This window comes from Tursiops truncatus, chromosome 15, assembly GCF_011762595.2.
Source record: "Tursiops truncatus isolate mTurTru1 chromosome 15, mTurTru1.mat.Y, whole genome shotgun sequence".
Lineage (NCBI taxonomy): Eukaryota > Metazoa > Chordata > Mammalia > Artiodactyla > Delphinidae > Tursiops > Tursiops truncatus.
Genome location: NC_047048.1, coordinates 74,259,948 through 74,279,760, shown reverse-complemented (window position 1 = coordinate 74,279,760; position 19,813 = coordinate 74,259,948). Strand labels below are relative to the sequence as shown.

The window sequence follows — 19,813 nt, the reverse complement described above, 5'->3', positions numbered from 1 at the left end:
CCCGGACCAGGGCTCGAACCCGTGTCCCCTGCATTGGCAGGCGGATTCTTAACCACTGTGCCACTGGGGAAGTCCTGTTGGTTTTCTTTTGTTGCCTATGCTTTTGGTGTCATATCCAAGAAATCATTCCCAAATCCAGTGTCATGAAGCTTTTCCCCTGTATTTTCTTCTAAAAGCTTTATACTCTTAGCCCTTATGCTTAGGTCTTTGATCCATTTTGAGTTAATTTGTGTATGTGGTATGAGGTAAGAGTCCAACTTCATTTTTGTGTGTGTGGTATCTGGTTTTCTCAGCACTATTGTTGAACATGCTTACTTTTTAAAATACAGTATTTTTTTTGTTGTTCTTGTTTAAACCTATTTAAAAAATAAATTTCAAACCAAACCTCTTTGGAACTCTAGCCTTCTAAGATACCTTGCTTGAACATTTCTGGCTTTAAGGATTCACTCATAAAAAGGCAGGCCCTCTTTCTCCTTATGATTTAAACAACAAGCATGAAAGTGTGTTTGGCTTAATAATTAATCACAGAAGTTGCTATGCAAACAGTTTCGACCAGGTAGTGAGTGAAGTGAAACCAGATTGGAAAGAAAACATTATCATCATGGAAGGAGAGAAAGAATTACAGTGTCTGGTTAAATTTACTTATACAGGATTATATCCTTAATTATATTAATTTTTTTTTATTTAGAGTTTTCTTTCTTTTAATTATAGCTTGAAATATGGATCCTGTGTTAGGGTTAGGATCTACCTGATAAACCTAAGGAAATGCACAACAAATCAAATCCTGGATGGTGCTACATCTGCCTATCCAGTGATTTCAGCCTTGGGTTCCTGTCATGTAGTTCTTATCTTGGAAATAGGATTTTACAAATTCTTTGACAGAAGAATCCCAGTAATAAGAAAAACACAGCTGTCTTGCCATGTTTTGGGGTCACTTTGCTATTACTGAACTTATCTCATTGCTTGTATTATCACTGCCACACAGTATAGACTCCATGTGGTCCGTGTGCACAGAGAAGATCTCTGCCCCTCTGTAGTCCCAGCCTGTGGAGGACTGTAAATGAACCTTGTTACAAAGCTGGAGTCAGCTTTTGTTCAAGGTTCTTTATTAGTCTGCACCTTGCATTTTTGCCAGCAGCAGTGAAGTATGAGACACGTGGCGGTTTTGTAATTGTTCCACTGCAACTTTTTTAAAAAAGTGGTTTCCAGGGATTTTTTTGTCCAAATAAGAAACCCACATACCTAGGTGGAGAGACTTACATTTGTCCTTGCCATGCCCCACACAGACTGTACTTGGACTTTTTCCAGAATGTGGCTTGCCAGTCCTTGAGGAGGCTTCGGGAGTCCCTCTCCCTGAGCGGCCGTGGCTCACTACAACGCGATTAGACCGATCCGTACCCAAAGGCCTGTTATGTGTGGACTGTTTATGTTGGATTTATGAGGTAGAAACTAGCCAAAGTTTGATAGGACACTTTTTTTTAACCTTTTAATTTCAGTGACACATGAAACACATGTGGCTCTGTTCACGGGGTTACTGCTGCATCTATAAAGCCTAGTTTCAGTGCTTTTAAGATTTATCATCACAGCTGGGATCTTGACCGCTTTAACAAGAGTTCACTACTAACCAATTATTCTTCCTTTAGGTGAACGGAAGAGAATCAGAAGAAGAAAATCTCAATAAATCTGAAATAAGTCAAGTGTTTGAGATTGCACTTAAACGGAACTTGCCTGTGAATTTTGAGGTAAGCTTATTTTACACATCTATTATACTGTTGGTGTTCATCATCGGAATTGTATTTTTCTTAAATAACATTGGAATGATAATCATATATATGTGAATCTTCAAATTTAAGATTCAAACTTTATTTTTAAGTAATCATGTTTTATTAACAGAAGAATATACAAATTTTTTTTTTTTTTTGATGGTACGCGGGCCTCTCACTGCTGTGGCCTCTCCCGTTGCGGAGCACAGGCTCCGGACGCGTAGGCTCAGCGGCCATGGCTCACGGGCCTAGCATCTCCGCAGCATGTGGGATCTTCCCGGACTGGGGCACGAACCCGTGTCCCCTGCATCGGCAGGCGGACTCTCAACCATTGTGCCACCAGGGAAGCCCCCAATTTTTGTTTTTTTTTGAATTTTATTTATTTTTTTATATAGCAGGTTCTTATTAGTTATGCATTTTATACACATCAGTGTATAGATGTCAATCCCAGTCCCCCAATTCATCCCACCCCACCCACCCCACCCCTGCCGCTTTCCCCCCTTGGTGTCCATACGTTCTCTACATCTGTGTCTCAATTTCTGCCCTGCAAACCGGTTCATCTGTACCATTTTTCTAGGTTCCACATATATATGCATTAATATATGATATTTGTTCTTCTCTTTCTGATTTACTTCACTCTGTATGACAGTCTCTAGATCTATCCACGTCTCTACAAATGACCCAATTTCATTCCTTTTCATGGGAGAGTAATATTCCATTGTATATATGTACCACATCTTCTTAATCTATTCGTCTGTCAATGGGCATTTAGGTTGCTTCCATGTAAATAGTGCTGCAGTGGGCATTGGGGTGCATGTGTCTTTTTGAATTAGGTTTTCTCTGGGTATATGCCCAGTAGTCGGATTGCTGGATCATATGGTAATTCTATTTTTAGTTTTTTAAGGAACCTCCATACTGTTCTCCATAGTGACTGTATCAATTTACATTCCCATCAACAGTGCAAGAGGGTTCCCTTTCTCCACACCCCAACAAAAACAACAACATTTGTTGTTTGTAGATTTTCTGATGATGCCCATTCTAACTGGTGTGAGGTGATACCTCATTGTAGTTTTGATTTGCATTTCCCTAATAATTAGTGATATTGAGCAGCTTTTCATGTGCTTCTTGGCCATCTGTATGTCTTCTTTGGAGAAATGTCTATTTAGGTCTTCTGCCCATTTTTGGACTGGGTTTGTTTTTTTAATATTGAGCTGCATGAGCTGTTTATATATTTTGGAGATTAATCCTTTGTCCGTTGATTTGTTTGCAAATATTTTCTCCCATTCTGAGGGTTGTCTTTTCGTCCTGTTTATGATTTCCTTTGCTGTGCAAAAGCTTTGAAGTTTCATTAAGTCCCATTTGTTTATTTTTGTTTTTATTTCCATTACTCTAGGAGGTGGATCAAAAAAGACCTTGCTGTGATTTATGTCAAAGAGTGTTCTTCCTATGTTTTCCTCTTAAGAGTTTTGTAGTGTCCGGTCTTACATTTAGGTCTTGAATCCATTTTGAGTTTATTTTTGTGTATTGTGTTAGGGAGTGTTCTAATTTCATTCTTTTACATGTAGTTGTCCAGTTTTCCCGGCATCACTTATTGAAGAGACTGTCTTTTCTCCATTGTATATCCTTGCCTCCTTTGTCATACATTAGTTGACCATAGGTGTGTGGGTTTATCTCTGGGCTTTCTATCCTGTTCCATTGATCTATGTTTCTGTTTTTGTGCCAGTACCATATTGTCTTGATTACTGTAGCTTTGTAGTATAAAGTCAGGGAGTCTGATTCCTCTAGTTCCGTTTTTTTTCCTCAAGACTGCTTTGGCTATTCGGGGTGTTTTGTGTCTCCATACAGATTTTAAGATTTTTTGTTCTAGTTCCATAAAAAAATGCCATTGGTAATTTGATAGGGATTACATTGAATCTGTAGATTGCTTTGGGTACTATAGTCATTTTCACAATATTGATTCTTCCAACCAAGAGCATGGTATATCTCTCCGTCTGTTGGTGTCATCTTTAATTTCTTTCATCAGTGTCTTATAGTTTTCTGCATACAGGTCTTTTGTCTCCCTAGGTAGGTTTATTCCTAGGTATTTTAATCTTTTTTTTGCAGTGGTAAGTGGGAGTGTTTCCTTAATTTATCTTTCAGATTTCTCATCATTAGTGTATAGGAATGCAAGAGATTTCTGTGCATTAATTTTGTATCCTGCAACTTTACCAAATTCATTGATTAGCTCTAGTAGTTTTCTGGTGGCATCTTTAGGATTCTTTATGTATAGTATCATGTCATCTGCAAACAGTGACAGTTTTACTTCTTCTTTTCCAATTTGTATTCCTTTTATTTCTTTTTCTTCTCTGGTTGCCGTGGCTAGGACTTCCAAAACTATGTTGAATAATAGTGGTGAGAGTGGATGTCCTTGTCTTGTTCCTGATCTTAGAGGAAATGCTTTCAGTTTTTCACCACTGAGAATGATGTTTGCTGTGGGTTTGTCATATATGGCCTTTATTATGTTGAGGTAGGTTCCCTCTATGCCCACTTTCTGCAGAGTTTTTTTTTTTTTTTTTTTTTTTTTTGGTACGTGGACCTCTCACTGTTGTGGCCTCTCCCATTGCGGAGCACAGGCTCCAGACGTGCAGGCTCAGCGGCCATGGCTCACGGGCCCAGCTGCTCTGCGGCATATGGAATCTTCCCGGACCAGGGCACGAACCCGTGTACCCTGCATCAGCAGGCGGACTCTCAACCACTGCGCCACCAGGGAATCCCGAGAGTTTTTATCATAAATGGGTGTTGAATTTTGTCGAAAGCTTTTTCTGCATCTATTGAGATGATCATATGGTTTTTCTTCTTCAGTTTGTTAATATGGTGTATCACATGGATTGATCTGCATATATTGAAGAATCCTTGCATCCCTGGGATAAATCCCACTGGTGTATGATCCTTTTAATGTGTTGTTGGATTCTGTTTGCAAGTATTTTGTTGAGGATTTTTGCATCTATATTCATCAGTGATATTGGTCTGTAATTTTCTTTTTTTGTAGTATCTGTGTCTGGTTTTCGTATCAGGGTGATCATGGCCTCATAGAATCAGTTTGGGAGTGTTCCTTCCTCTGCCAATTTTTTGGAAGAGTTTGAGAAGGATGGGTGTTAGCTCTTCTCTAAATGTTTGATAGAATTCACCTGTGAAGCCACCCGGTCCTGGACTTTTGTTTGTTGGAAGATTTTTAATCACAGTTTCAGTTTCATTACTTGTGATTGGTTTGTTCATATTTTCTATTTCTTCCTGGTTCAGTCTTGGAAGGTTATACCTTTCTAAGAATTTGTCCATTTCTTCCAGGTTGTCCATTTTATTGGCATAGAGTTGCTTGTAGTAGTCTCTTAGGATGCTTTGTATTTCTGCAGTGTCTGTCGTAACTTCTCCTTTTTCATTTCTAATTTTATTGATTTGAGTCCTCTCCCTCTTTTTCTTGATGAGTCTGGCTAATGGTTTATCAATTTTATCTTCTCAAAGAACCAGCTTTTAGTTTTATTGATCTTTGCTATTGTTTTCTTTGTTTCTATTTCATTTATTTCTGCTCTGATCTTTATGATTTCTTTCCTTTTGCTAACTTTGGATTTTGTTTGTTCTTCTTTCTCAAGTTCCTTTAGGTGTAAGGTTAGATTGTTTATTTGAGATTTTTCTTGTTTCTTGAGGTAGGCTTGTAGAGCTATAAACTTCCCTCTTAGAACTGCTTTTGCTGCATCCCATAGGTTTTGGATTGTTGTGTTTTTGTTGTCATTTGTCTCTAGGTACTTTTTGATTTCCTCTTTGATTTCTTCAGTGATCTCTTGGTTATTTAGTAACGTATTGTTTACCCTCCATGTGTTTGTGTTTTTTATGTTTTTTTCCCTGTAATTCATTTCTAATCTCATAGCGTTGTGGTCGGAACAGATGCTTGATATGCTTGATTTCTATTTTCTTAAATTTACTGTGGCTTGATTTGTGACCCAAGATGTGATCTATCCTGGAGAGTGTTCCATGTGCACTTGAGAAGAAAGTGTAACCTGCTGTTTTTGGATGGAATGTCCTATAAATATAAATTAAATCCATCTGGTCTGTTGTGTCATTTAAACCTTCTGTTTCCTTATTTTTTTCATTTTGGATGATCTGTCCATTGCTGTAAGTGAGGTGTTAAAAGTCCCCCACTATTATTGTGTTACTGTTGATTTCCTCTTTTATAGCTGTTAGCAGTTGCCTTATGTATTGAGGTGCTCCTAGGTTGGGTGCATATATATTTATCATTGTTATCTCTTCTTCTTGGATTGATCCCTTGATCATTATGTAGTGTCCTTCCTTGTCTCTTGTAACATTCTTTATTTTAAAGTCTATTTTATCTGAGAGTATTTTATTGCTACTCCAGCTTTCTTTTGATTTCCATTTGCATGGAATATCTTTTTCCATCCCCTCACTTTCAGTCTGTATGTGTCCCTAGGTCTGAAGTGGGTCTCTTGCAGACAGCATATATATGGGTCTTGTTTTTGTATCCATTCAGCAAGCCTGTGTCTTTCGGTTGGAGCATTTAATCTATTCACGTTTAAGGTAATTATCGATATGTATGTTCCTATGACCATTTTCTTAATTGTTTTGGGTTTGTTTTTGTAGGTCCTTCTCTTCTCTTGTGTTTCCCACTTAGAGAAGTTCCTTTGGCATTTGTAGAGCTGGTTTGGTGGTGCTGAATTCTCTTAGCTTTTGCTTGTCTGTAAAGCTTTTGATTTTTCCATCGAAGATTCAAACTTTATATTTATTTAGCAAAGCAGTATTTATTCCTAGGGCAGCCATGGATCTCTAGGCGGTCCACAGCTGGCCTCTGTAGGTCCATTAACCTCCTAAAATGGTCTGAAGGGGATCCTTTTGTTGTTCACGTGTGTTTTCTTCTGGCAGGAGGGTCCGTTGGTTTCATAAGATTCTCAAAAGCATCTGCTACCCTCCAAATATTAAGAATCTCCTTAAATGGTCCCTAAAAATGTCAGAGTAATTGTTAAAAAGACATAAGTTTTGTCATTGCCCAGTGTGTGCCTCCCAGTTCACCCATTTAATAACCTCATTTGTTGTTGGAGACTTTGTGGCCTAAAAACAACAATTAATGATTGTTAGTTCAAAATGGAAAATAAAGTACATTTAGTATGTGTTTCTTTCAAAGACACAGTGAGTCCAAATAGGTTAGGCAGGTAAGGGGGAATTTTTTTTAAAGTTTCCATAATTTTCAAAAATTCTTTGCAAATTCTTTCTTTTGATTTCTGTGCTTGGTTATGCAAGGTTGTGTTTTAATAGATTTCTTTATCAACTATTTGATCTTTCAAAGTTATAAAGAGTATAGGTTTAGTCTTCCAAAGAGCTTTAAAACTCAACGTATTTGTTACTTCAGGCAAATGTAATTTGAGGTGGGACATCTGCTTAAAACAATTTTAAGTGGTTCATTAACTTCTTTTGGCCTATTTCTTTTTTAAAAAGTCTACCTGGGGCTTCCCTGGTGGCGCAGTGGTTGAGAGTCCGCCTGCCGATGCAGGGGACACGGGTTCGTGCCCCGGTCCGGGAAGGTCCCACATGACGCGGAGCAGCTGGGCCCGTGAGCCATGGCTGCTGAGCCTGCGCGTCCGGAGCCTGTGCTCCGCAACGTGAGAGGCCACAACAGTGAGAGGCCCGCGTACCGCAAAAAAAAAAGTCTACCTGAAGTTTATTGTCCTGTAAAATACTTTAATTTTGTAGTTAGGTGATCCCCAAATTTCATGTCTGACTCTCATGAAATATATGCCTTCTTCTATTATGTGCTAGTGCCCTAAACTGGCTCCTGAGTTCAGTCCTTATGCCATCAGCTGAGTGATGGTGATGGTGATTTCTGACCTCCAAACTCATCTGTTGCCATGAGGCGCAGGTGGGGGTAGAGAGTGGCACTTGGCTCACAGGGCCATCCCACACCCCCCCCACACCCATCCCTGCCCCTTCCTGGCAGGCAGGATCAGTTTATATTGTCCCCTTTCCAGAGTGCAGTGCACCAGATGGCTCTCAGGCTGGCATCGTACCTGGCCCTACATCCCTTCCAGCCTTTCTGCCTCTGTTCTGGGTGGGAGATGGTGGCTGGGGAGGCAGTGAGACAGGGGACACACAGAATAATAGGGGTAGTTGTTGAGTGGGAACTAGGTGGGAGCTTCACCCGGAGAAGCCTCATGGTCTCCCTGGGAACCTGTTTTGGGAAAGGGAAGAAATGCTTCTTTCCCTCCTGCTGAGGGATTAGTGTGGCACAAGAATGGATGTTTAAAGATTGGAGGGAGGGGTACAAAGATTGTGGGAATGGGAGATGCCTGGCTTCTCGGGTCACCTAGGGGTTACAGAGGTGACTGCTGGGGCCAGGGCCCTAGATCCTTGTGAAGCTTGGCACCTGCCCACACCAATTGCTGCTTTGCCTGAGAGTCACAGAGCTTTCTGGACCTTAGTGAGGGATTGCCATTTTATATTTTTGCTCTTTGGGATTTGGGGACCAGATTGCTTCTGTCCTGCCTATACTTCTGTTTAGGTTTTAGATTTGGCTTTCATACTTCTGTTCAGGAATATGTAACACTTAGCAGGGTATTGTCAGGTAGTCACAAAAGAAATTGTGGGAGTGCCCTGTGGTGGTGAATATCTCTTGAAGTAATAATTTAAAACGTGACAGTTTGTGTGTAGGTAGTGTCATTGAGTTTGTTAATATGAGTGCTTATATTAAATAGCTCTCACATATCAAAAGTTCATATTAGCTTCCATTATTAGGTTGAGCAAAGCTTTTATTTTTTCCCCACAGTTCTGTCTCTGGCACCTGGAAGATTCCCTTGCCTATATTGGATGCTCAGGAAATATTTATTGAATAAATGAATAGAATAGTTTTTTGTTTTTTTTTTTATTTTGACAGATAGCAAGATACGTCATGTTGGAAACTGAGTTAAGTGTGCAATAGAGAATACAGGAGCCGTTCATACAGCTTTTCAGAAAAATGTATACAGCTAGATTTTTGATAAAATACATAGTTTTAGTTAGAAAATGTTACGGTGCTGGTTGATATAGTTACTGGGAGGCAGTTGTGACTTGATCCCACTAAATACATTCTAGGTTAAATTGCAGATGTAGATTGGTGGGATTATGATGTGAGCAGACAATGAAAATGGTTGCTGAGGGACCAGGATGGACTGTGAATCTGAAGTGAGCCATCAGGGTGGCTACCCTTACTTTTCAAGTCTCATCTGAGGATGCGGAGAGCACTGTTCAAGGAGGGAGCATTTGGAATATAGGCTGTCAGTGTGGGAGGGCATCCCGGAGGCTCTCTTTTTTTTTTTGCGGTACGCGGGCCTCTCACTGTTGTGGCCTCTCCCGTTGCGGAGCACAGGCTCCGGACGCGCAGGCTCAGCGGCCATGGCTCATGGACCCAGCCGCTCTGCGGCATGTGGGATCTTCCCGGACCAGGGCACGAACCCGTGTCCCCTGCATCGGCAGGCGGACTCTCAACCACTGCGCCACCAGAAAAGCCCCCTGGGGGGCTCTCTAAGATTAGTCTGCAAGCGCCTATGCGAGCGGGGCTCTTCCCAACAAACCTCTTCCTTTGTAGGGCAGTGAGGCCGCTCTCTGAGATGCCTCCCTTTCTCACCTTTGAGCACAGCACAGCCAGTTCTTGGGCTCACACAGATTTCCTAGCCATCCTTCCAACTTTTTATTTTGAAACATTTCAAACCAATGGAAAAGTTGCAAGCGTAGGACAGTGAATGTATCCTTCACATCGATTCACCAGTGGTTAACATTTTAGCACATTTGCTTTTTTCTTCTCTGTAAATGTACATATTTTTCTATTTTTCATTCTGCTGACTCATTTGAGAGCAAGTGGCAGACATCATGCCCTTTGACTCCTAATATTTCAGTATGTGTCTCTTAAGAACAAGGACATTATCTTAAAATAACTATAATCTGATTGTCAATACAGGAAATTTAGCATTGCTGTAATACTGTTACCTAATATACATCCTAGATTCACATATTGCCACTTGTCCCCATGATGTCCTTTAGAGAAAGTATTTTCCTGGTCTTGAGTCTGGTACAGGATCACACATTGTGTTTAGCTGATGCATCTCTTTAGTCTCCTTTAATGTGTAACAGTTCCTCAGCGTTTTTTTGTTTTTTTTTGTCTTTTATGATATTGGTTTGTTTTGTTTTTCAAAATCTTTATGGAGTATAATTGCTTTACAATGTTATGTTAGTTTCTTTTTTTTTTCCAACATCTTTATTGGAGTATAATTGCTTTACAATGGTGTGTTAGTTTCTGCTTTATAACAAAGTGAATCAGTTACACATATACATATGTTCCCATATCTCTTCCCTCTTGCATCTCCCTCCCTCCCAGCCTCCCTATCCCACCCCTCTAGGTGGTCACAAAGCACCGAGCTGATCTCCCTGTACTATGCGGCTGCTTCCCACTAGCAATCTAGTTTGGTAGTGTATATATGTCCATGCCACTCTCTCGCTTTGTCACAGCTTACCCTTCCCCCTCCCCGTATCCTCAAGTCCATTCTCTAGTAGGTCTGTGTCTTTATTCCCGTCTTGCCCCTAGGTTCTTTATGACCTTTTTTTTCCCCTTAGATTCCATATATATGTGTTAGCATACGGTATTTGTTTTTCTCTTTCTGACTTACTTCACTCTGTATGACAGACTCTAGGTCCATCCACCTCACTACAAATAACTCAATTTCGTTTCTTTTTGTGGCTGAGTAATATTTCATTGTATATATGTGCCACATCTTCTTTATCCATTCATCTGTGGATGGACATTGAGGTTGCTTGCATGTCCTGGCTATTGTAAGTAGAGCTTCAATGAACATTTTGGTACATGACTCTTTTTGAATTATGGTTTTCTCAGGGTATATGTCCAGTAGTAGGATTGCTGGGTCGTATGGTAGTTCTATTTGTAGTGTTTTAAGGAACCTCCATACTGTTCTCCATAGTGGCTGTATCAATTTACATTCCCACCAACAGTGCAAGAGGGTTCCCTTTTCTCCACACCCTCTCCAGCATTTATTGTTTGTAGATTTTTTGATGATGGCCATTCTGACCTGTGTGAGATGATACCTCATTGTAGTTTTGATTTGCATTTCTCTAATGATTAATGATGTTGAGCATTCTTTCATGTGTTTGTTGGCAATCTGTATATATGATATTGGTATTTTTAAAAGTCAGTTATTTTGTAGAATGGCCCTCAATTTGGGTTTGTCAGATTGTTTCCTCAGGATTAGTTTCGGGTTGTGCGTTTTTTGGCAGGGAACACTACAGAAGTAATGTTGGTTCTCAGCAGCACATGATGTCATTTTATCCGAGTGTTAGTGATGTTAGTTTCACTGCCTACACCAGATGTGTGCCACTCTGTGGAGACTTCCTTTCCCTTTATAGTTAATCCATAACCTATGGGGAGATGCTTGAAGGCTATGCCCTTACAGAGTTCCCCAGTGTTTCTAGCAGTCATTTATAATTCTTCCCGGCACCAGTTATTACTGTGGTGGATGTCAAACATTGATTTTCTGCATGTCCAAAGAAAATCTCCTCCTGCCTTATATTATATTAATTTATATTAGTATAGATGCGTTCAAAGTGTTACTCCATTATTGTTGCTAATCATTTTGATGTTCAACTTGCCATTCAGACTAGCTCCTGTATCCTTTGATATGCCTCTATCAGCTTTTCTTGGGGGGGTGCGGGGGGCGGGGGGCTGTGCAGTCCGATTCCTTGAGGTATAATTTACATAAAGTAAAATTCATCCTATTTAAGTATGTAATTTGATGTGTTTTGATGGTATGGTTGTATAACTATCACCACAATTAAGATAAAGAACATCTTTCACCCCATAAAGTTTCCCCCGTGTCCCCTTGCAGTCAATCCCTTCCCTCCATCCTCAGCCTTGGGCAACCATTGATCTGATGTCTGTCCCTACAGTTTTGCTTATTTTCAAAATATTACGTACATGGAATTAGAGAATTTATTGCCTTTTTTTTTTTTTTTCCCTTTTGGGCTTTCCCTTTATCTATTTATTTAACGGGATGGGTAATAACATTTTGAGAAGCCTGGAGGGAGCACATAAAAATATAAAGCCATCTTAGAAAATACAACCCAGACATGACCTTTCCATAATTGTAAATCATGATAACAAAGGCCAAAGTTCCTTGTACGGTTCCTTCCCTCAGGCCTCTCACCTTTTAACAAATGGCCAACCAGATACAGTGTGTTCGGTGTTGTCCATTTGGAAGTTTGTGATCTTTCCAGATTGCAAGATTACAAATCTACTGGCAAGAGTATATTGCCTTTTGTGTGGCTTTTTAACTTAACATAATGCAGATTTTGAGTCCCTATGTTATATGTATCAATAGTTCATTTCTTTTTATTTCTGAATAATGTTCCATTGTATGGATGTACCACAACTTATTCATGCATTTACCAGTTGAAGAACATTTTCTTTTTTTTCTTAATTAAAAAAATTTTTTTTAAAATTTTTGGCGGGCATCCCTGGTGGCGCAGTGGTTAAGAGTCCGCCTGCCAATGCAGGGGACGCGGGTTCGTGCCCTGGTCTGGGAAGATCCCACGTGCCGCGGAGCGGCTGGGCCCATGAGCCATGGCTAATGAGCCTGCGCGTCCGGAGCCTGTGCTCCGCAACGGGAGAGGCCACAACAGTGAGAGGCCCGCGTACCGCAAAAAAAAAGAAAAAAAATTTTTGGCTGCATTGGGTCTTCATTGCTGCGCGGGCTTTCTCTACTTGCAGTGGGCTTACTCTTCATTGCGGTGTGAGGGCTTCTCATTGCAGTGGCTTTGCTTGTTGCGGAGCATGGGCTCCAGGTGCGTGGACTTCAGTAGTTGCAGCGTGTAGGCTCAGTAGTTGTGGCACACGGGCTTAGTTGCTCTGTGGCATGTGGGATCTTCCCGGACCAGGGCTCAAACCTGTGTCCCCTGCATTGGCAGGCGGATTCTTAACTACTACGCCACCAGGGAAGTCCAAGTTTAAGTTATCTTTGCAGTTCTTTTTATCTTTACACTGAATGTGTATATTCAGAGCATTGTTTTCCTAAGTTGCTTGGATTATTTTTTTCCCTATGCTAACAGTCTATTACACAGTAATGTATGTATCTTAAGTGCACAGCCCATTAAATTTTAACATGTGTAAAAACCCATGATTCACACTACCCAGATAAAGATACAGAACATTATCATAACCTCCGTAAGTCCCTGTGCTCCTTTCCAGCCAGAAGAAGCTGCTTTCTGTAATCACTATAGATTTTGTTTTCTGTGTTCTTAGACTTCATATAAATAAAAAGATGTAATGTGACTTACTTCACTCTGTATGACAGACTCTAGGTCCATCCACCTAACTACATATAGTTCAATTTCATTTCTTTTTATGGCTGAGTAATATTCTATTGTATATATGTGCCACATCTTCGTTACCCATTCATCTGTTGATGGACACTTAGGTTGCTTCCATGTCCTGGCTATTGTAAATAGAGCTGCAGTGAACATTGTGGTACATGTCTCTTTTTGAATTATGGTTTTCTCAGGGTATATGCCCAGTAGTGGGATTGCTGGGTCATATGGAAGTCAGAAAGAGAAAACAAATACAGTATGTTAACACATATGTATGGAATCTTAAAAAAAAACAAAACAAAACTGGTTCTTATGAACCTAGGGGCAGGACAGGAATAAAGATGCAGACGTAGAGAATGGACTTGAGGACACCAGGAGGGGGAAGGGTAAGCTGGGATGAAGTGAGAGAGTAGCATTGACATATATACACTACCAAACGTAAAATAGATAGCTAGTGGGAAGCAGCTGCATAGCACAGGGAGATCAGCTCGGTGCTTTGTGACCACCTAGAGGGGTGGGATAGGGAGGGTGGGAGGGAGATGCAAGAGGGAGGGGATATGGGGATATATGTATACGTATAGCCGATTCACTTTGTTATACAGCAGAAACTAACACAACATTGTAAAGCAATTATACTCCAATAAAGATGTTAAATAAAAAAAGATATAATATGGATTGTTGGGTCGAGTTTCTTATCCTTAACAGAATGCTTTTAAGTCTTATCCATGTGTATCAGTAGTTTAATGCTGAATGGTATTCCAGTGTATGAATATAAAACTCTTAATTTATCCATTGTCCTATTGATAGATATTGGATAGTTGGGAACCATTATAAATAGGGTTGATAAGTCTTCTTGGGTACATGTGCACTCAGAATTGCTAAGTCAAAGGGTAGGTGTTTATAAAACTTCTCAAAAATATTTCCCAAAGTGATTGTACCAATTTACACTCCCACCACTTGTTCCACATCCTTGCCAAAAGTACCTGTTGAAGTATTTTTTTAATTGAATATTTGTCTTTTTATTATTGACTTGTAGGAATTCTTTAAATATTCTGGATATAATTCCTTTGTTTGGTACATATATTGCAAATATTCTCTCCCATTCTATGAGTTCCCTTTTTAAATTTTTAAATGTTGTCTTTTGATGAGCAGTTTTTAATTTTGAGGACTTCTAATTTGTGTTTTTTGTGTTCAAGAATTCTTTGCCAACCTCATGTTCATGAAGTTTTCTCCTGTGTTTTCTGCTGAAAGCTTTATAGTTTTAGCTTTCGTGTTTGGGTCTGTGTTCTAGCTTCAGTTAATTTTTGTTTTTGGTTGAGTTTAGGATCTTGGTTCAGTTTTTTCCCCATGTGGATATCTAGTTGCTCCAATGTCATTATAAAAAAAAGACTTTGGATTTGCTTTGGTGTGTTTGCCAGAAATCAAGACCGTCTATGTGCAGGTCTGTTTCTACATTCTTTTCTGTTTTATTGATCTTTTGGTTTATCCTTAAACAATACCATGATGTTGTAGATGCTGTAACTTCACAGAAAGTCTTGAAATCTGGCAGTGTAAGTCTGCTAACTCAGTTGTTCTTTTCAAGGGTATCTTGGCTCATGTAGGTTGGATTTGATTTTTATTTTCCTTCTGTGTGATTATGTAATCACTTTAATTACAGTTAGGTTTCATGTTCATATTTTAGTATTTTCCCCCATCTCTGTTGACTTATTCTTATATATTTAATATGTGTTATACTAAATGGTTCCAAGAGTCAAAGCTACACAAAAAGATATATTCAGAAGTGTCATCTCGTCCCCTTTCTACCCCAATCCCTCCCATCTGCTGTAGGAAACTGATTCCATTGGTTTCTGCTTTATCCTTCCTGAGTTTCTTTTTGCAAAAATAAGCATATAAACACACACACTTGTGTGTCTATTTATATGTGTGTGTATATGTATACATAGATTTAACACCCCCCCCCACCCTTTGTACACTCTTTTGCAGTTTGCTTTTTTCAGTTACTGTGTACTGGGGATCACTTTATGTGCTTGGAGATTTTCTTATTCCTTTTTACAGCTGTAGAGCAGCCAGTATTTAATAAGCTCAATCTTGGCTGGCAGCTCAGAGCAAATATTAAACTTGACCTCTGTGTGCTGCATTTATTTCTGGGCTTTGCTGGGCCAGTTTCCTTTCTGCCGTTTTCAGGGGAGCTCACTACATTCAGGACAGTCTGTGACCCTGGGTGGGCGGGAGTAGAAAATGTTTCCCTATTCCATGTCTGTTTTGGACTCATCAGACCTGAGAACATTAACAAGTTTGGGGGAAGAAAAAGAAATGGGAAGAGAAAGCATTCAGGATTATCAGTGTTTACACTCCCTTCATTTAATGGGTCTTGTCCTCAATTCCCCTTTTCCTGTGTTTCGTGTGAAGTAGTGTGCTAACCAGTGTGCCGTGCAGCTGGTAATGAGTGCCTGTCACGCTTTCACTCAGTCTTTCCCTCTAAAACAGGTTGCCCGGGAGAGTGGCCCACCCCACATGAAGAGCTTTGTGACCAGGGTGTCGGTTGGGGAGTTTGTGGGGGAAGGTGAAGGGAAGAGCAAGAAGATTTCAAAGAAAAATGCTGCTATAGCTGTCCTTGAGGAGCTGAAGAAGTTGCCGCCCCTGCCTACAGTTGAGCGAGTGAAGCCCAGAATCAAAAAGAAAACAAAATGCATAGTCAGGGTAAGGACTTTTCTGAATGAAGAGGGCGTTTTCATTGCCCAAAGGCAGCTGGGGGGTTAGAAGGCTGGTGAAGGAGGTCGGGAGCTGGCAGGCACAGGCCCGGCCTTGGAGAGCCTTTACAGGGGCCACCTTGGGTTGCTCCACAGGAGTCCCAGGTTAGGCAACGACAGGGACACTGTGCTGGCTTCAGTGGAGGCCTCCGCAGGCGGCCACGCCCGTCTGGGTGCGGTCACAGTGAGAAGCTGTGTGTTGGCAGCCGCGCTGCCAGTCTGCGGGGAGAACAGTTAAATTGTGCTGCCTCCGTCTCATTGCCCACTGCGCGGTTCTGAACGCGCGGGATGCTCCTGGGCGGGGAGATGTCTGGGGCAGGCGTAGGCGTCAGACGTATACACCTTCTTCTTATTTTTGAGTCACGTTAAAGAACCTATCAAAAATTATACTCTCTCTCACCCACCCAAAGAAGGGACAGGGGTCCATTCGGGGACAGTTATGAACACCAGGATCCGTTCTGATTGTCAGTATCGTTTCATGTTGTATCAAAATCCAAGTTTTTCTCACACACAAGTTAGCATATGGTTTCTGGATTTTGAGTCATTGTTAAGAAAGCTGGGAACCCATCCTTATAATGTAGACTTTTGGAAAGTTTTAGAAAGAATTTGTTATGTTTTTTCTACCTCTTCATTTACTGTCATATGTTGACATTTATTGTTCAAAAGCAGATGTTACAGTGATGCTTGCCTACTCGTATGAATGGTGATGTTGGTTTGCTAAGAAGACCTTAAAATCACCTCAGAGCGATCATAGAAAATCATTAGGCATCTTTCAATTAAAGAAAGGTTTAAAAAAGATCTGATTAATTCTGAGCCGTTAGAACAACATAGAAGTAATCAACTGTCATGTCCTTGTCTCTGAATTGGCAAGGTCCTTACTGTGACTAACATGGCACATGGTTTCTACATTCATTGTTCCTCAGCTACAAAGCAGCCCGGAGTACGGCCAGGGGATGAACCCGATTAGCAGACTGGCCCAGATCCAGCAGGCAAAAAAGGAGAAGGAGCCAGAGTACCTCCTCCTCACTGAGCGAGGCCTCCCGCGCCGCAGGGAGTTTGTGATGCAGGTGGGTCAGCCGGCTTGTGGGCGGCCCTTCTCTGACCGCCTCCTGTCTCAGGGCCTGAGGTAGTCCAGCGGCCGGACACCTCTCCCCAGGAGGCCAGGTCCAGTGGGCACTCCCTGCCGCCAGATGTCACTGTTATTAGACCATGTTGCCTGCACTAATCTGATGCCTTAAAACGTGCTTGTCTGCACAGCACACATGCTGCTGTATCAACAGGTAGGAGCCTGGACTCACTGCGCCTGTTTAGAGGAGTGGGGGAATCATGGGTAACTTTTTTCTTTGTTACTTCTTGAAAGTTACTATTGTTCTTCTCAGAAGCTTTATGAATTATAGAAAGGGTCTGCTTCTCCTGATCCTTCTGTAGAGCCTGGAGTTCGGGGATTGGGTTCACGCCTCAGATTTGTACAGAGCGTTTCTCCATGCACTCAGCTTATTAAACAGTTATTCACACGGGCAGCTGAATGTTTTTTTTGTTTTTTTTTTTTTTGCGGTATGCGGGTCTCTCACTGTTGTGGCCTCTCCCATTGTGGAGCACAGGCTCCGGACGCGCAGGCTCAGCGGCCATGGCTCACGGGCCCAGCAGCTCCGCGGCATGTGGGATCTTCCCGGACCGGGGCACGAACCCGTGTCCCCTGCATTGGCAGGTGGACTCTCAACCACTGCGCCACCAGGGAAGCCCTGAATGTTTGATTTGAATTTAATAGTGTTTTCTGGTGAAAAACAGAATACTTCACTCTGCATAGCAGTTTACAGCTTATATTTTTATTTTTTATTTATTTATTTATTTTTTTGCGGTATGCGGGCGTCTCACTGTTGTGGCCTCTCCCGTTGCGGAGCACGGGCTCCGGACGCGCAGGCTTAGCGGCCATGGCTCACGGGCCCAGCCGCTCCGCGGCATGTGGGATCCTCCCCGACCGGGGCACGAACCCGCGTCTGCTGCATCGGCAGGCGGACTCTCAACCACTGCGCCACCAGGGAAGCCCAGTTTACAGCTTATAAAGCACCATCAGTTAGCCTGGTGTGTTTCACCTCTGCAGTCAGAGGGCAGGAAGAGTAATGACCCTTCCATGTACAAGAGAAAATTGCAGTTTGTTGAGAGGCTCAGTAATTTGCCTAGGATCAAACGGCTGGTAGATGCCCGGTTGGGATTCAACCTCAGGCCCCTCTTCACAGGCCAGGGAGGGTTTCCTTGACTCTTTCGTGACGGGGCTTCTGGTTTTGGTCTGCGGTCAAGACCAGCTTGGAAGGGGATGGTAAGCAGTGATGTGTGCTGGAGTATGTGTAACAGCCAACTCTTAGGGAAAGGCAGTGTGTGTGGAGACTATACGCGTATATGCACACGTATTATATGTACATATGTGTATATTATAAATTTTACTGATAGGAAGGAAGTGTAGCATACAATTTACAAAAAATATGTAATACTCTTGTAAATTTCATACATCTGTGTGACAGTCACCAATAGCAGCGTTACAGAATGAGACTCGTGTGAATTCTTTATTCCCCTCAGGTTCAGCAAGGAGGTTTGCGTCTGTCATTGTTGAATGACTGTGGTACGAGCATGAGGACTGGTTGATATTTTTATTTACATCAACAACAAAGACATGTCAGAACTTCACTCATTTAAACAATATGAATGGCTTCTTTGCTGAATCAGATAATACTTTTCCAAGACTGGAAGTTTCAGTTTTTTCTATTAGTTACGTCATGGCTGCAGACTTGACAACAAATTTAAAGATTAATCTGCGTTATTAACCTTTTCTCCATCACTTAAGCTTAAGAATAGACAATCAACAGTATAACTTAATCCTTGATAAGTAGTTGCAGATCTCTGTGGCGTAAGTACCCTCACTGTGGCCATTTTCTGTCTGAGTTGGAAAGAGATGTGTAGCTGCACATTGACACCATACACATAACACGTGTGAAGAATCTCAAAAGCATAGACATTGTAAACTGGAGTCCAGTTAGGAAGTGATGAATTTGAGGTATTCATTCCCTCTGTTTGTTAAAATAATTTGTTTAATTATAAGCTTATATACTTTAGTGTTTAATAATAGCTACCTTTAACAGCCACCTCTCCAAATTCCTCAGGATTTCATAATGGGCTCTCACAGGCTGGTCCAAGCCAGCCCCAGGGCACCACTGTTAAGCCATCCATCTTCTGACCATTCTGGGTTCTTTTCAGTTCCTGACCAGTCTTTATTCTAAAGGGTTAAGCCCTGATCTGAGTTCTGCCTTCTTTATGCAGGTGAAGGTGGGAAACCACACTGCAGAAGGATCAGGCACCAATAAGAAGGTGGCCAAACGCAATGCAGCCGAGAACATGCTGGAAATCCTTGGTTTCAAAGTCCCACAGGCTCAGCCCACCAAACCAGCCCTCAAATCAGAGGAGAAGGTGACTGCTCAGGGCTCTGTGTCCTTGCTCTCTAACTGCAAGATGACCTTCTCACCTCAGGACTCTGACTCCTCCAGGGCTAAGCTTCAGGGCAAGGCTTCATCCTCCTGGCAGTAAAGCAGCCCGGCTGAGCAGGGTCCTAGCATTTGGTTCATTATAATGTGGTCAGAAGGGGAGTTGCATGTCCATGGCTCCAAGCATGGTGCTGGGTTAAGTCGTTACTGTTTCAGTATCTTTGTGGTCTGGGATGCTTGGTGGAGGGCAGCTTGCTCCTCTCCTTTTGTGGGATGACGGGTAATTAATTGGACTTGAAATTAATGTGTGTGTGATTTTGTCATTTGTGCTCTTAGAGTGAGTCCTGCATAAAAGACTCATCAGCCTTAGGCTTTTGTTAGTTGTGGAACACGCTTGGGACACTGAGACAGTGTGATGATAGAGTCAGGGCCAGATCCATAGTTT

The 19,813-nt window shown here is 41.6% G+C and overlaps 1 protein-coding gene across 18 annotated transcripts in view; it reads left to right on the top strand.

Moving 5' to 3' along the window:
- Nucleotides 1-19,813, top strand: part of STAU1 (staufen double-stranded RNA binding protein 1) — a 90,531-nt gene that overhangs the window by 64,631 nt on the left and 6,087 nt on the right. For 13 of the 18 annotated variants that reach the window (XM_073793085.1, XM_073793086.1, XM_033840790.2 and 10 more), the window contains 4 exons: nt 1,644-1,742; nt 15,615-15,845; nt 16,819-16,962; nt 19,208-19,354. In XM_073793085.1, the coding sequence (XP_073649186.1) occupies nt 1,644-1,742; nt 15,615-15,845; nt 16,819-16,962; nt 19,208-19,354 (621 nt within the window). The remainder of the gene's footprint in view (nt 1-1,643; nt 1,743-15,614; nt 15,846-16,818; nt 16,963-19,207; nt 19,355-19,813) is intronic. The other 5 variants (XM_019943767.3, XM_019943754.3, XM_019943751.3 and 2 more) reach the window with 1 other exon arrangement.